Genomic DNA, 15,273 nt, shown 5'->3' with positions numbered 1-15,273 from the left:
AGTTATACATATACATATGTTCCCATATCTCTTCCCTCTTTCATCTCCCTCCCTCCCACCCTCCCTATCCCACCCCTCCAGGCGGTCACAAAGCACCGAGCTGATCCCCCTGTGCTATGCGGCTGGCTTTTGTTTTTTGTTTTTGTTTTTTAATTCTCCACTTGTCTCTTACACCATAACCGGCCCTGGGGAAAAGTTCCTTTGTCAGGATATCTTAAAGGACCAGGAAGCTGTCAGATGAGTGCTTCTTGGGAAAGAAAGTCTTAGGCAACTGATGTCATCAACTCAAGTTTTGCAATGAGCTATTATTAAATTCATAGTCACCTGTCTGAGTGTGGCTTTATCAGTAACTTTAGCCCTGTGGGCAGGGGTGGCGCCCGCCCTGTTGCCCTCCACCTTTCTGATTTTCTATAACCTAGCCGTGGTGTCTGAAACACTCAGGGTGGGTCTGTCTCCAGCACTAAGGAAAGTGAGAACTGAATCAGGATGGGGCTCTGGGTGGAGTTAAGAGAGAGGTAAAATAACTGTAATTTCATAGCAATTACCTACAAGCAATACCGTCGAAGGCGCCAGTTTTCCATTATAAACCTGAGCCTCTGCTGGGAGCGATGGGCCAGGTAGAAATAAGGACACAAACCTGCCTTCCCACCCGAACCCCACAGCAAACAAACCTCGAGGGGAAAAATAATGTGCTGAGCTTGGAGGGTAGTTTTTTTCTCCTTCTCTTTCAGAAAAAGAAAATCTTAGTAAGCCCCCATTCCAGGATGTTGGTTGGATTGCTGGCAGCTTTGCAAGCAAGGCTGGGGGGCCTTCCCTCTTTGAACCCTCCCTGTTAGTGGAGCCTGGTCCTGATGCCACCATGGTTTCCAGGGGAGCCAACAGCAAACTAGAATGAATGGGTGATTTCTCCCTCCAAGTACCATTTTGGGGCCAATAAACCACTCACTGGAAAAAAAATTACACAGAGATCAGTTTTCCAAACTTTTTGTATGTTTCTGAAAGTGTATTCTTTATCAAATTCACATCTCTGCAGCCTACTCAGAGGTAAAGATAGACCTGCCTTTCAGACAAAAAAAAAAAAAAAAAAAATCTGCTGTTTTGAGGAGGGTACTGAGAAGGGGGAAATGTGGAGAGCAGAAGTGTACAGGTCTTCAATAATGCTATCTGTCATGGTTTCCTATGTGTTCCCATCTCATCCCCCAGCCCAGCCCACAGGAGGCCATAAGCTCCTGAGTAAATGCAGTTTTGAATCCCCTGTGTAATTTCTTCCAGTGCCTTGCACATGGTCAATATGTATTCGTTGAGCAAAAGGATAATTTAATAAATGAATGGTTTATTGACACTAGGTCAAGCAGTAGTCAGAACTAAGTGGGACATTGATTAAAGTCTTGAGCCTGCTGACAAGATAGAAAGAGATAGGGTCAAAATCTGAGGGTCTATACTCATGATGTCTTCAGGGAGTAAGGACCAAAGGGTAGAAGATAAACTACAGAGGAACATACTTTGGCGAGGTATAACCAAAGAAAAGCATTTCTTTGGTTAGAACTGGTTAGAAATAGAACTGTCCTCAGAATGGACTGATTTGAGAGATATATATTGCCGGTGAGTGGAGATATTCAAGCATAGACAGGATGATTACCCAGGAGTATAAAGTTGGTCCGACATCATTTGTGTTAGACTATGTGATGCTGAAGGTCTCTCTTTTTTTTTTTTTTGCGGTACACGGGCATCTCACTGTTGTGGCCTCTCCTGTTGCGGAGCACAGGCTCCGGATACACAGGCTCAGTGGCCATGGCTCATGGGCCCAGCCACTCTGCGGCATGTGGGATCTTCCCGGACCGAGGCACGAACCCGCGTCCCCTGCATCGGCAGGCGGACTCTCAACCACTGCGCCACCAGGGAAGCCCTGAAGGTCTCTTTTTTACCCTGAGATGCAAAAGGGTTCGATGGTTTCAGAAAGTTATGACTCTCCCTAATCACCATGCTGGAAACTCACATTCAGTTCTGCACGTGTTTCTCGAGCCCTTACCCTGTGCCAGGTGTCACCTTGCATAAACATTAGGAAGACAAGGATAAATCTTAGAGGGCAACTTTAAAGTAAGGCTGGGGCATGGACTTTCGGTTCTGCTCAGACTGGTGTCTGGCTGTTATAATCCTACATTTCTTCTTGCTAATGTGCACAAGCTAACTCAGGACTCTGGCGCTCTTCTTTCTAGGCTGGAATCGATGGGGAAAGCATCGGCAACTGTCCCTTCTCTCAGCGCCTCTTTATGATCCTCTGGCTGAAAGGAGTTGTGTTCAATGTCACCACTGTGGATCTGAAAAGGTAAAGGATGCTGCATTCATGAGCAATATGTTTCTCTGCAGGGAGAGAGAATCTCCCATGGTGGGGGGGGGGGCGAAAACCTCGAGGCTCCCAGCAGCCTCCTGCTCACACCTTGTTGGCCAGAGCCCTAGTCACAAGGGAGGCTGCAAAAGCAAGCAACACCCTTGGAACAGAGCAAGTCCTGATTAGCAAGGAAGAAGGAGGGAATGGACAATGGGTATCTCGACTGAGAGTGTCTAGCACAGAGGTGGACGCAGCATCTAAAAATCTGGGAGTGAGCCATTCTGGTCCTACTAGTGCCCCCAACCTAGGGGACCCCAGCCAGACTTCAGAGGGAGAGGTTGAGTTTCCAAGGAGCTGGGATCCAGACCATTTCTCCCACTATGTTCCCATCTTTAGAACTCCTTAGTGTGAGAACTCTGGATTAGAGACTGGGATGGAGAGTTACTAGTGTTCTGCTTTTAAAGTGCAGTTTTAATGGCTGTTAAAAATACGGGCATTGTTCACCATCACAAGCCACACTGTTTCCATCTTTCTTCTCTTTCCTCTCCTCCACCTGTCCTTTAAATGTGGACTGGCTCAGGCTTACTCCCTGGGTCTTTATCACCTGCCACAGCTTTCCCCCAGTGAGCTTAGCATACTCTCCCTGTCACCTTTATGTCAATTATTCCATACCCAGAGCCCTGCTCTCGTCTAGAGAGCTTGCATTTTCTGTTATCGCTTTAAAATCTGTGCGTCAAAAATTGTACCTTCATTTTCCCTTTGAATTGGGGTCCCCTCCTGAATTCCTTTGTTCTTCCATTTTTCTAGGCACTGAAACGTTTCCAGCTGCCTTCTCTTGCCACTCCCATTGCCCGTCAGTTGCCAAGCCCAGGGCATTCTCTCACCGTGCTGTCTCTTACTTCCAGGCTCTCTTGTCCATTCCCAAAGCCCACACATGGTGTGGGTCCCACCACTGGCAGCTGGACTGTTTCTCTGTTCTTCAAACTGGTCTTCATCCTTCTGGTTTCTCTCTGTCTCTCTCTGATCCATCCTTTATATTATCATAAGGATATTCTTCCTAAAATAATCCTATAATCATGTGGCTCTCCCTACTCAGAAAACCTCCTGACAGTTCCCATTGCCCGCAGCATAAATGCATCTGCAGCCCTCCTTTGTCTTTGCCAACATTGTCTCCCAGGACCTACCTGCCTCTGGCAGGCTGGACCACCTTCTGCTGTCCTTGTCCCTCTGGCCTCCAGCCGTTGCCTGTGATGCTTCCTCTGTCTCACAGAGGCTCTCTGTTTTTCCTGAATGGAGAGATGGTGCCTAGCCCCCAGAAGCAAACCCCTCCCCTGGGAAACTTCCCCCTCCCCCCCACCACCACTCTCAGGCAAATCTATCCCTCAGCCTCCCTCCAGACTCACCCAGCATCTATGGTCCATTTTGCATCTCACCAGTTTACGATATCTACAATCCCGATGCTTTACAACTAGTGCATGCTTCCCCATAAAAAATCACATCAAGTGTAACCCTGTGAAGGAGATCTTATTTCTTCATTCTATATGAGGAAACGAAGACAGACACATTTAAATGACTTGTCCAAGGTGCCCACCTGGAATTGGAGGGGCTGCCACTAAAACCCCAATCTTTTTGGTTCAAATGCCGCGTTCTTCAGGACACATCAGTTATGAAGTTTATTTGGTCATTCGCGTCAGACCTTCAACTCCTCAAGGGCAAGTCGAGATCATGTTTTAAGTTTCTTTGTATCTGCCCTAGAAGCCAATTCATTCATTCGGGGCCCTGACTAATTTCTGTCAAATGAATGAAAACACACACGAAATGCAGATATTGTCTGTGACAACTACAGAGGGCAGACTTTTTTTCCTACAGTTGGAAAGATTGGCTTCCTTCAGCGGAGAATAGGAGGTCTTTGGAGTATCATCTGTGAAAGTAGACTTGTATTTGGCTGGGGATCAGCATGGGAGAGGGAACCATCCCAGCATTCCTTAGATCCTTACAAGGCTCTTTCCCAGCTGTTATCATATCCGATCCTGCCAACACCCTTTGAAGTGGGCCAGACAAGTATCACGACTCCAGTTTTATAGATAAGGAGAATTTCTTACTGAAAAAAAATTAATATATATATATATATATGTATATGAATTAAGGAATTTTTAAAATGTATGATACAGTGAAGTTTAGCAATTCCTAATAAAACTAATTTCTTATCCTGGCACCACCATGTATTGGTGGAGTGACCTGGAATCTTCTCTTTTCTGAGCCCATTGCCTTACCTGTACAATGGGGATAAAAGTTATGCCTGGTTTCTAGAGTTATTGTGAGGATCTGATGGGGCAGGCCATGGACCACTTGCATTGTGTTGTACTGGCTTCTAACAAGAACAACCGCACATGTCGGCTCCTTTTAGCATCGTCCTGCCCTCATGGAGCTGGCAATCCAGGCAGGGAAGGAGAACTGATATACATTAAATAATCTGTAAGTTAGACTTGGCAATATGTAATTAAGTTCTAATTACATAATTTCATAACTGCTGAAGAGGGTCAACAAAGGGAGGGGGCCACCCCTGACCAGCGTCCGTTGGCAACGTCAGCTGAGCGACAGCGGTCAGGGCAGTACTTCCCAAGGATGCCAGACTCCAGAGCCCATTGTTCTCTTGAGTCCTAGAAAAAAAAAAAAATCATCCTTAATCATTTCTGGATCTTTAAGCCCCAGAGAAATCATTGCTGAAAAATAAAATCAGTATAGATTTTCCCTCGCTGCTGAGAGCCCAAGCATTGCTGCCTTGGGTGAGCTTTCAAAAACAGGAGGAGAAGGTAAAGAATGTCTGAAGGGAAGAACACTGACAAAGTAAACACAGGGACGAAGGAAATGAGATTTTAGAAATGCTTTCAGTGTCAATTGTCTGAGGAGCTCCAAGGGCCACAGAAGGCAGCTGGAGAGTCTGCATGTTGTGCAAGGATGTGGGAGGAGCCCCTTAATTGAAATTCTTCTCTTCCCCTCCCAAGCTGATCACGCCAGGAATGTGTTTCATTACAGACTCCTCTTCGCCGTTGTTTACTCCTTTTCGGGTCCTCCATCTAATGTTTTCCATGCTTGCCTCCCACAGGGAGTGTGGCATTCTCAGAGAGAGCACTTGGGGTGACTGAAGGTCCAGCCCTGCCCGGGGAAGCTTCCATCATTATTTCTCCTCTTCCTCCCTCTGTCTTCTGTGCAGCCTTCTCCCTGCCCACTTCCCTCCATCCGTCCGCCAGCCCGTCTTCCCCTCGCTTTGCTCCATCTCTGCAACTCCATTCTGACCGGCTGTGGGGAGCCCAGAAGCTCAGCCTTGGACGTGAATAGGGACCCACGTGAAACACAAGGTCACTTCCTTCCCATTGCTCAAACCGTAAAGAACAGGGAAGCTCGTTCTTAGTGTAAAAGCCTGACTGAATTCATGAATATTTAAAGTTTGGGATTCTGCCTCGTGCATTTTTGTAAAGCTAATGGGTGAAGGACCTTTGGAAAGCAAAGCCCGACTTCCTCCCTGGGTATCAGAAGCTTGGTTGTAGCTTAGATAGTCACCTGTGATCACACTGCTTTTTCGAAGTCCATCCCGACTTGCTCCTCTCTCACTGAACTCCACCGGTTGGATATCTTGTGTCACACCACATCCTTCCAGAATCTCTCCAACCTCCTCTGCCCTACGCCTCACACTGGGTCTGTTTTTGCCCACGGGCGTCTAATGGACGGTGCACCCTGGGCTTCCCTGTCCGTGAAGCACCCTGGTGTAAGCCACCCCTGCACCTTGCTCTCTCCACAGAAAGCCAGCCGACCTGCACAACCTCGCCCCTGGCACCCATCCGCCCTTCCTGACCTTCAACGGGGACGTGAAGACGGACGTCAATAAGATCGAGGAATTCCTGGAGGAGACTTTGACCCCCGAAAAGTAATGAGCTGCTTGTTTCTGGAGCTAATGACAGGGAGGGGCGTCCTTGTGCTTTTCTAGATCCTGGGGGAGATTTCCAAAGGAGCCTCATCAATCCAGAGCCCAGGACCCTCTTTGCAAAGAGAGAGTCCCGCGTGGCCCTCCCCACCCCCAAAGGGATGCCAGTCTCAAACCTGCTCCATGAAGTCCAACCCCAAGAGTTGATGCCCCTTAACACCAGGTCCCTCGGCCTGAGTGAAGGCCAAGGCTCCCTCATTGCAAAGCAAGAACTGAAAGGCCGACGAAGTGAAAAATCAGCCAGGAGAGAGGTAATCCCATGACTTAAAACCACACCAAGGTATGAATAAGAGTCATAAATCTGACCCTGTCAGGTCGGAGCCCATAAGTAAACATGAAAAACACTGACTGAAAGCAGTTCCTCTTCTGAAAACAAGCTCAGGGAGAGGAGAGACCAGAGGGCTGTGGGTTCTTGTCCGGTAGATAGGCTGCTCCTGATGGGAAAGAGGAGTGGAGAGAACAGAGGTGAATTCTAAAAGCTTCTGGAAGCTAGACTAGTTCATTGTACTCTACTGAAATCAGGGATTCAAACAATCACCTTTTTAAAAAAAACTGGAACAATAATACTACATATAGAGTTAAGGTGTGCACAGACTTTATCCTGTAGGATAGTCACTGAAAAGCTTTAAGCAAAAGTGTTGGAGAATCCGTTTTCAGGCTTACTTTGGGGGATGGGGGAAGATGGGGAGGGCAGAGGAGGAAAAGCTCCTAGAAATCAGCTAGGAGGGAGCCAACTGGTGACATTCCGGGTAAGGTAGACTGGAGGGCTGGGCTAAGGCAGTGACACTGAAATGGGGGGAGAGGGGTAGGAAGGATTTTAGGACATACTTAGTAGGCAAAATAAGTGGGATTGACTATAAAAATGACCATCTTGCATTTATTTTAAAGTTTTATTATTTTTTTAATCAAATTGTATACTTTATTTTTTATTTATTTATTTTTTACAACTTTATTGGAGTATAATTGCTTCACAATGGTGTGTTAGTTTCTGCTTTATAACAAGGTGAATCAGTTATACATATACATCTGTTCCCATATCCCTTCCTAAAGTTTTATTTTTTAATTGATATTTATATAGCCCTCACTTAGTGGGCCCTTAAAGGTAGGTGCTATCGTTATCCTAATTTGATAGCTGGGGAAACTGAGGATTGGAGAGGTTAAGTAACTTGCCCAAGGTCACACATCTAGCAAATCACTGTTAAATCAGAACTCCCAGTCGTGATCTAATTAAGCCTCAACCTTTTATACATTCTTCCTAATAATGTATTCCCAGTCATCCACATTAGGACAGTTTACCTCCATACTGAGTGTGGAAAATTGCCTCAAGTCCAATAGACTTTAAAATAAATGCATTGATTAAATCAGCTGGGCAGCCCCTCCCGTAACACCAGGCCAGCCACTTGCTGAAAAGACCCCCAAGGGGCTCAGGCTCCTTCTTCCTCCCTTGGGACTCAACCTCATTGCGGGCTCTGGTTTGGAATCCAACAGCTGAAAATGAATGCTGTTTTCAATAACTAAATAGGGTTTGGACTTTGCCTGGGAGATCCAGAGGGGAAAGTGAACGATGAACATTTTCTCTTCTAGAAGTAATACCTGCACGCAGGAGTCCTTGCTTCCATCAAGGCCAGTAGGGAATGGGAAACTGAAACAATGCGGAGGCTGGATAGCCAGCCTGGTGGGTGGAGGCGTGCAGGGTTGGGCTGGGCTGGACCTGGAGGCCTGGGGTCCACTCCTGGATCTGCCAGTGATGCAATGTGACCCCTCGAACCGGTCCCTTTCTTGCTCTCGGCCTGCATTCCCTCCCCTGTGAAAGAATGACCCTTCACGCCCATCTTAATCAGGCTCCCTCAATCCCCGTCCAGCGGTGCCTTTGGGGGGCTGTTTCTCTAACTCAGGGCTCTCTAATCTACATCCCCAACAGGACCAAGGGGGCCCATGAGACCCCCCCCCCGAGAATCGTATGCCCATGTGTTCAGGTAGATTCTGCCAGAGGAGGGCCATGATCAGATCCATCACCATATCATCAGACTCTGGAAAATTTCCATGATCCGAATCAGGCTAAGCTGTGCAGGACATAGACGCTGCCTCTTCACTTCTCTCTCCACCTGTCCTGAGCTCTGCTTCATCTGGTCCAGGTCCCTCTGGATTGCAGTGTGTGTAGGAGGTTTTACTAAGTCCATTCCTGATGTGTCAGTGACCCTACGGTCCGCCACGCCACGGTAGCAGAACCTCAACACTCTTAAAATGCACAACTCCATAAGGGCACCAAGGTGGGACCCTAGTAATGAGACCATCAACCATTTCAGAGCCCCCAGGAGTGTCCTTTAGATGCCTTTGTATGGATCAGACTGGGGCAGGTGCCATAATTACCTCCCAGGAAATGTCAGCAGACCTGTGCTTCAGCCCTGCAAAGGGAGACCGGCTGTTCTGCCCACAGCAAAGCCACCCACCTCGGCTGGCTTCCCACCAACTCTAGCTGGGAGGTCGGTCAGGTGGCCCATGTCCAGAGGCCCCAGGAGGAGGGCAGCCTGGCCTTCTGGTTCTCTAGGGGGCAGCAAAACCCCCGTTTCTATTCCACAAACGCTGGTCGGCATGTGTTTCTCATCACACTGCTGTTTGTAAAAGCTGCCAGAGAGCCAAGAAATTGTGGGAGCCTGTTTCCCCTTAGCTTTATTTTTTAAAGGAAAAAACCCACATACAAACACTCCAGCAATCTTTTTAAAAGATCACATTTGGTTCCACAAAGCATTTGGTGTCAAAGTGAGGAATCTAGGAAGTCTCAAGAAGTTTCCAAGTGAGACGAACTTCCATCCTTCTCCTTAGACTGACCCAGTTAATGCTCCACAGGGAAGCGTCGGGATTATTGTTGACATGCTGCCTTTACCTTTCATCCTCATCCTCGTGGAATGGCCCGAGTTAATGGGATCCAGAAGTGAGAGTCAGGAGACCAAAGTCCGGCCACCTTTCTACACAGCGCTTGTTGTATGAACTTGGCCAAGCCTCGTGCCCTCTCAGACCCTCCCCATTCCATCATCTCTGAAACTACATAGTCTCTAAGATGCCTTTCAGCAGAAGTTCTATGATTCCACGAATTTTTCAAAGTGCTTTCCCAGAGCTGGCTGCGGTTTGAAATAAACAGTGGTAAAAATTCAGGGGAGTGAACGGATAAGGTCTAGTTACATGTCTTGTCATTTAGTCAGTCAACTATCACGCGAGTATTAACAGTGCTCAGAGCCATACCAGAATTGGAAGACACTTTGAATTCATTATTTTAAGAAATGTTTATGGATATTTCATGATAGTAAAAATCACGAAGTTTCTTCTGATGGTCTGGGAGGTGGAGAAGCAGCCTCAGTACCAAGGACAGGATGGCATAGTGGCTGAAAGTACAGTAAGTCCCCTACATACGGATGAGTTCTGTTCTGAGAGCGTGTTCCTAAGCCCAATTTGTTCATAAGTCCAACAAAGTTAGCCTAGGTACCCAGCTAACACAATCGGCTATATAGTACTGTTCTGTAATAGGTTTATAACACTTTTCACACAAATAATACATAAAAAACAAACACAAAAAATAAAGAAAACATTTTTAATCTTACAGTACAGTACCTTGGAAAGTACAGCAGTACAGTACAACAGCTGGTGCTTCTTAACAGTACCAGCTAGATCACTGCTGCTTTTACGCCTGCTTCCGGACATCTGGGGCTTGCAATAAAAATACTGTACTACTGTACTCTATACAATACTATACAGTAAAGTACACAAAAGCACAACGACTTGTGGAGGATGCATGCACATGACAGTGTATGCCAGACATGTGAACTAACTTACATGATTGGACATGCGAACGCATGTTTGCATCTTTGAAAGTTTGCAGCTTGAAGGTTCGTATGTAGGGAACTTACTGTATGGGCTTTGGAGTCAGAATACCTTGGGTTCTAACCTGAACCACCAGGTTGTGCTACACCGAAGTAACAAATTGTCCACAAAATCTCAGTAGCTTAACAGAATACAGGTTTATTTCTCACTCATGCAGAGTCTGAGTGGGTAGTGTGACCCTCTTCCATTCTGTAGCCTTTGAAATACATTTCTTCCAAGACTCCTTCAGCAGGGAAAGAGGGAGGAGAAGGGTGATGCAAAATATTTTTAAAGCCCAGGGTTATGAGTGGTTACATCACTTCTCCTCCCATACTATTAGTCAGAATCCAGTCACATGACCCCAACGTATCTGAGAGGGAGGGGCAGGGAAATGCAGAGAGGCACATGGGTATTTAATGAGCATGTGTGGTCTCTGCTGCAGATAAATTACTCATTCCCTCTCTGATCTTTAATTCTCACATCTATAAGCTGATGACGTCATGTTGATCTTGAACGACTATTATTGAAGATGATACTGCTTAACCTAGCACCTGACGTAGAGTCAGAGCTCATTATATGGCAGCTTGAAGAGCTAGAGAGGTCAGTGCCTCTTTTGTGACCGTCTCCCAGGTGTAATCATAAAAACAACTGGTGAGCTTAGGTCTTAAATCCACAGATCCCAGTGGTTGTCTTTTTATGAATAAGCCAGACCTCATCCACCTCCAAGGATCATTTGTTTAAGTAGCAGGGACAAGACAAGGCAAGCTCACAGTTCAGGAGCAGAAAAGTCAGAAGTATTAATCTGCTTCTCCAGTGAGGGTTTGGTGAGGTGAGGAAGCAGGAATAACAGAGAAGGGAGAGAGGGGACATCCTTCCACTTTTCAGCTTATTTGAAAATGGAGGGTCAACACTCAGGCTGCCAGAAGAGCCCCTGGAATCAGCAGAGGTCACCCCATGAGGACAAGATGACTGTTTCTCTTTTTCTCCAGTGTATCCCCAATGCCAGGGACAGGGCTTGGCCCCTGGTAGGTGCTTACTGCATGTTGGTTTAGTTGCATGGAGTCCTTCTGTTCAGGGGCATGGTGGCCTATGGTTAGTCAGTGAGACGTCTTTTGGGACTCTAAGCCAATCAGAGCATTTCCATCTGCAATCATATCTTTTTTTTTTTTTTGCTACTATTTACCAAAAAAAATTGTTTTGATGAGTGGCCAACTGTTTTACTTCCCAGAATGAAGCTTAAGTGCATATCTAAAATGAATGCATTTGAAATAAGATATCTTAAAAACAGAGTGGGGAGAAATTTTCATTATTGAGAGCAGGGGTTGGCCAACTTTCCTGGAAAGAGCCAGGGAGCATTTTTGACTTTGTGGCCATAGAGTCTTAGTAGAGTAAAAGCAGCCATAGACAATATGTAAGTAAATGGATGTGGCTGTGTTCTATTTGTGAATGCTGAAACTTGAATTTCATATTATTTTCACATGTCACAAAATAATATACTTCTTTTGATTTTTTTTTCAATTATTTAAAAGTACACAAAGTATTCTTAGGTCATGGGAGGTACATAAACAAATGTTGAGCTGGATGTGGCCCATAGGCCATCATTTACTCACCCTTGAGTTAGAGAAATTGCCCATCTCTTTGATTGTCACCAGATGACATCACAATCTTATTTCAAAGATGTTTCTATAAATGAAGTACTATTTGTTAGCCTTTTAGAGAAACAAAATGTACCTTGGAACCCACTTATTTGCATATTTAAAATGCAGTGTAAATATGGAGCTAAAATAAAAGCACTTAACATCCTGCACAGTAGCTGCCCCAAATCTAGTTACCAAACTCCGTAAGATTAATATTTGAAGACACACTTCCCACAAGGACAGTCTTCAAGTGGGACATTATGCTATAAAGTCACATCTCAATGAGTCATAGTGCTTAGAAAACAGGACGGCACTCACATGGTCTCCCTGAGCACGTGGCCCTTTTTTCGCCTGTCTTGGATTTGCTACCACCCAATCATGTTTGGCCCACACTGGCCATGAAGAAATGGTCAGATTAGTGGAAGTCTGATCAAATGATGGCATAAATTAAACAAACCCCAACAAACCCAAAGGAAAAAATGCATTATCTAGGCCCTTCTCTCTTTACATGATTACCTTATCAAGCAAAAACAAGGAGCACTTAGTATATATTAAAATAATTTAAGACATTCCATTTTAAGAGCATGCCTAATTCTATGTGAGAAAGCCAAAATAGGGATGGATGATCCTAAATTCCCTTGTCTTGGAAGATTAACCTAGCATCCTGCAGGAACAATTGCTTTGTACCCCAAGTCAGAGCAGATGAATGGATGATTCCCAGGGTATTCAGGAAAATATGTGTGCAGAACCTGTGCAGAGCGCCCCCTCCTGGTGGTTGAGGGGAGTTCCTCCATGGTGCTCAGCCCAGCTCCAGAGGGTGTTTGGGAGCTTGGAGGGTAAACAGCAGAGTCGGTGGGAGGCCACAAGACACGGAACTTAAGATCTGGGCTTCCAGAGTGAAACTGCCTGGGTTGGGCTCCTGGGTCTGCCACCTGGCCACGTGAACTTAGTTGAATTGCTTAGCTTCTCTGTGTCTCATTTGTCTTCTGTGGGAAATGAGGCTAATGACAATACCAATGAAATTGTGAGGAGTAAATGATGAAACTGCGAAGGGGTTAGAACAGTGTCTGGCACGTAGTGGACACAGTACAAGTTAGCTTTTGCTGATATTGGAGAAGGGTCACTGCTTCAGCGCCCAAAAACTGGGTTCTCAGGGTCCCTCTACTATTTATTTCCCATGAGCCCTCAAATAGCCATTTAACCTCTCTGGTCTCCAGTTGCTTCTCCATAAAATGAGGACGATAATGCCTCTGTATCTGACTCTTGGCAGAGGACTGGACCCAGTGACATTCCGTGGACTCGTCCAATGGCAGTATCTGAAATTTAACAGCCACCTAATATGGCCCAAGAGTGGGTGGTCCTAGCTAATGGTCAGTGGAGAAGCCAAAAAATGAAAGAACACAAATACTTGTTACAGGCATTTTGGTTCAAGTTATTTAAAACATTAAACCAAAAAAAAAAAAAAAAAAAAAACCCAACGATTTTGCATTTTAAACATATAAAGTAGCCAAATAGTTCGCAGTTCACACTATTCACCCAGAGATCACAAAGGTCCACATACTTGGTGATAATGATGACCAAGCAATTGTCCCCCATCTCCTTCCACCCTTGCCTGGCCATCCATGTAAAATGTTTGTGAAATAATATTTTTTGAAAATTAGAATGGCTTGTTTTGATGGTGCCAGTGGGGTCAAAGCAAGTTTGCCTCATTTGGCCTCAAGGCCAGTAGGAAAGAGCCCTAACCCCAGTTTGCCACTTATACCCTTCTGGCTTCAAAATGGAAGAATGCGTGAGGGAGAGACACTGGGTCATTGCAAATATATCTCCACGCCTGGAAATAAAACGATTGTAAATGCTTGTCCCACTGACGTAGCCTGGTAGTTTCTGCATCTTATTCCTGCACACAAATAAGAAGAATATTTCAGAAGGGGACCATGGGTAGCATTCCTTTCAAGAGATGATTTCGAGGCCTCAGTGCCAAGGTGCCTAGCACCTCCTTGCCCCCAGAATTAGCTCCATGCAGCTAGGATTGTAGTCGCAGGCCTGGCAGTGGATAGTTATTTTAACATAGGTTGGGAAAAGTCTGGGACCCCACCTGATGCAGAGAAGAACTCATTGAGAATTTTGACTAAGGCCTGGGCATTGCTGCATTATTGTTGGTGGTCCCAGGAAGAGAACACACCCTGGACCCTCTGAGTGGCGCTCTGCTTCTCTGCCCACAGACTGCGTTCCTGGGCAGTTCTCCACACCTCACTGGACTCTAGTTTCCTCTATCATTGAACCAGAGATGCAAGTGCCCACGCTCCCTAGAGGATGGGATGGAACAACCCCAAAAGATTTGTAGATCCTGCTAGAAACAAGAGTGTTTCCTGCTAGAAACTCATCGTGAGGTGATGGGAAGGGGCTCTCCCTTAAAGGACCTCCGAGTTCTCACTGACCCTAGAACACTGGTCTTGCACTCCAGGTACCCCAAACTGGCTGCGAAGCACCGGGAATCCAATACAGCGGGCATCGACATCTTCTCCAAGTTCTCCGCCTACATCAAAAACACAAAGCAGCAGAACAACGCTGGTAAGTGGTTGCCTTCTACCCAGAGCCCCTGGTGGCACTGTCCCCTGCCCAGGGCATCTTCAGACACTCAGACCAGAGAAGCACCTGGAATCAGTGCTTTTATTCACTCACCCTGAGGCCCCCTTGATGCAGGAGAGTGGGTGGTAGATCTTGCTTTCTGGCCAGTGCAGGAGAAACGGCCAGTGAGCCTTATTGTGGAATTGGAGGAGAGATGCAGTTTGTGTTCTGAGCCTGCCTTAGTCCACATCATGATACACTGCACACAGGGTCCTGCCTCGGCCATACTACTGTCTGTTTGTCCCCAGTTCATGACCCTGCTGTGCTCACAGGAAGTCCTGTTTGGAACGACACATTGCAGCTTCCTTCTGGTCCCTGAAAGACTTCTCAGGGGGTTGACCAGAGCCCATGGTAGGACAGGGCAGTCACCATGGTGGTAAATGCTCAAGGCAGAGCCCGGCCCTCTGCATTCCCCCCAACGGCAAGCGCAGAAGGTGCTGGGAAGCCTCTTCTCCAAGCCCGGCTCATCCTCCACCCGGCCCTTAATTTCTAGCATTGGCCATAGAACTCGGACTTGGTTCTCTTGTGGTGCCTTCTCAGAGGGGTTTGAGCTCCTCATTTAAGTGGATAGCACTTTTAGTCCCTCACTTGACTTGGTCCTTTAAGCATGAGCTGAAGCAATTTGAATAGAACTGTCACAATGAGCATGTGTAACTTTAGAACCGTGTTAGTTCCTGTGAGGAGAAGGAAGAAGGAAGAGGAAGTTTGCTTGCCCTCCGAATAGGAGGATGGAGCCCAGTGCAGAGCAAGGGCAACACGAAAACTTCATGAATGAGTGAGTGAATGAATGGTGATTGGCTGAACAGCCAATCTTGAGTCTTCATGAATGAACCAGGAACTGA

The 15,273-nt window shown here is 46.3% G+C and overlaps 1 protein-coding gene across 1 annotated transcript in view; it reads left to right on the top strand.

Annotated features, from left to right (window-relative positions):
* The window catches only part of CLIC5 (chloride intracellular channel 5), a 108,861-nt gene that overhangs the window by 54,314 nt on the left and 39,274 nt on the right, over nucleotides 1-15,273 (top strand). The window contains exons 2-4 of the mRNA XM_082639038.1: nucleotides 2,217-2,326; nucleotides 6,129-6,254; nucleotides 14,268-14,374. Of these exons, the coding sequence (XP_082495164.1) occupies nucleotides 2,217-2,326; nucleotides 6,129-6,254; nucleotides 14,268-14,374 (343 nt within the window). The remainder of the gene's footprint in view (nucleotides 1-2,216; nucleotides 2,327-6,128; nucleotides 6,255-14,267; nucleotides 14,375-15,273) is intronic.

The sequence above is a fragment of the Mesoplodon mirus genome (genome assembly GCF_964341445.2).
Source record: "Mesoplodon mirus genome assembly, chromosome: 12".
Taxonomy (NCBI): Eukaryota; Metazoa; Chordata; class Mammalia; order Artiodactyla; family Ziphiidae; genus Mesoplodon; species Mesoplodon mirus.
This window is presented reverse-complemented; position numbering and strand designations above follow the sequence as displayed.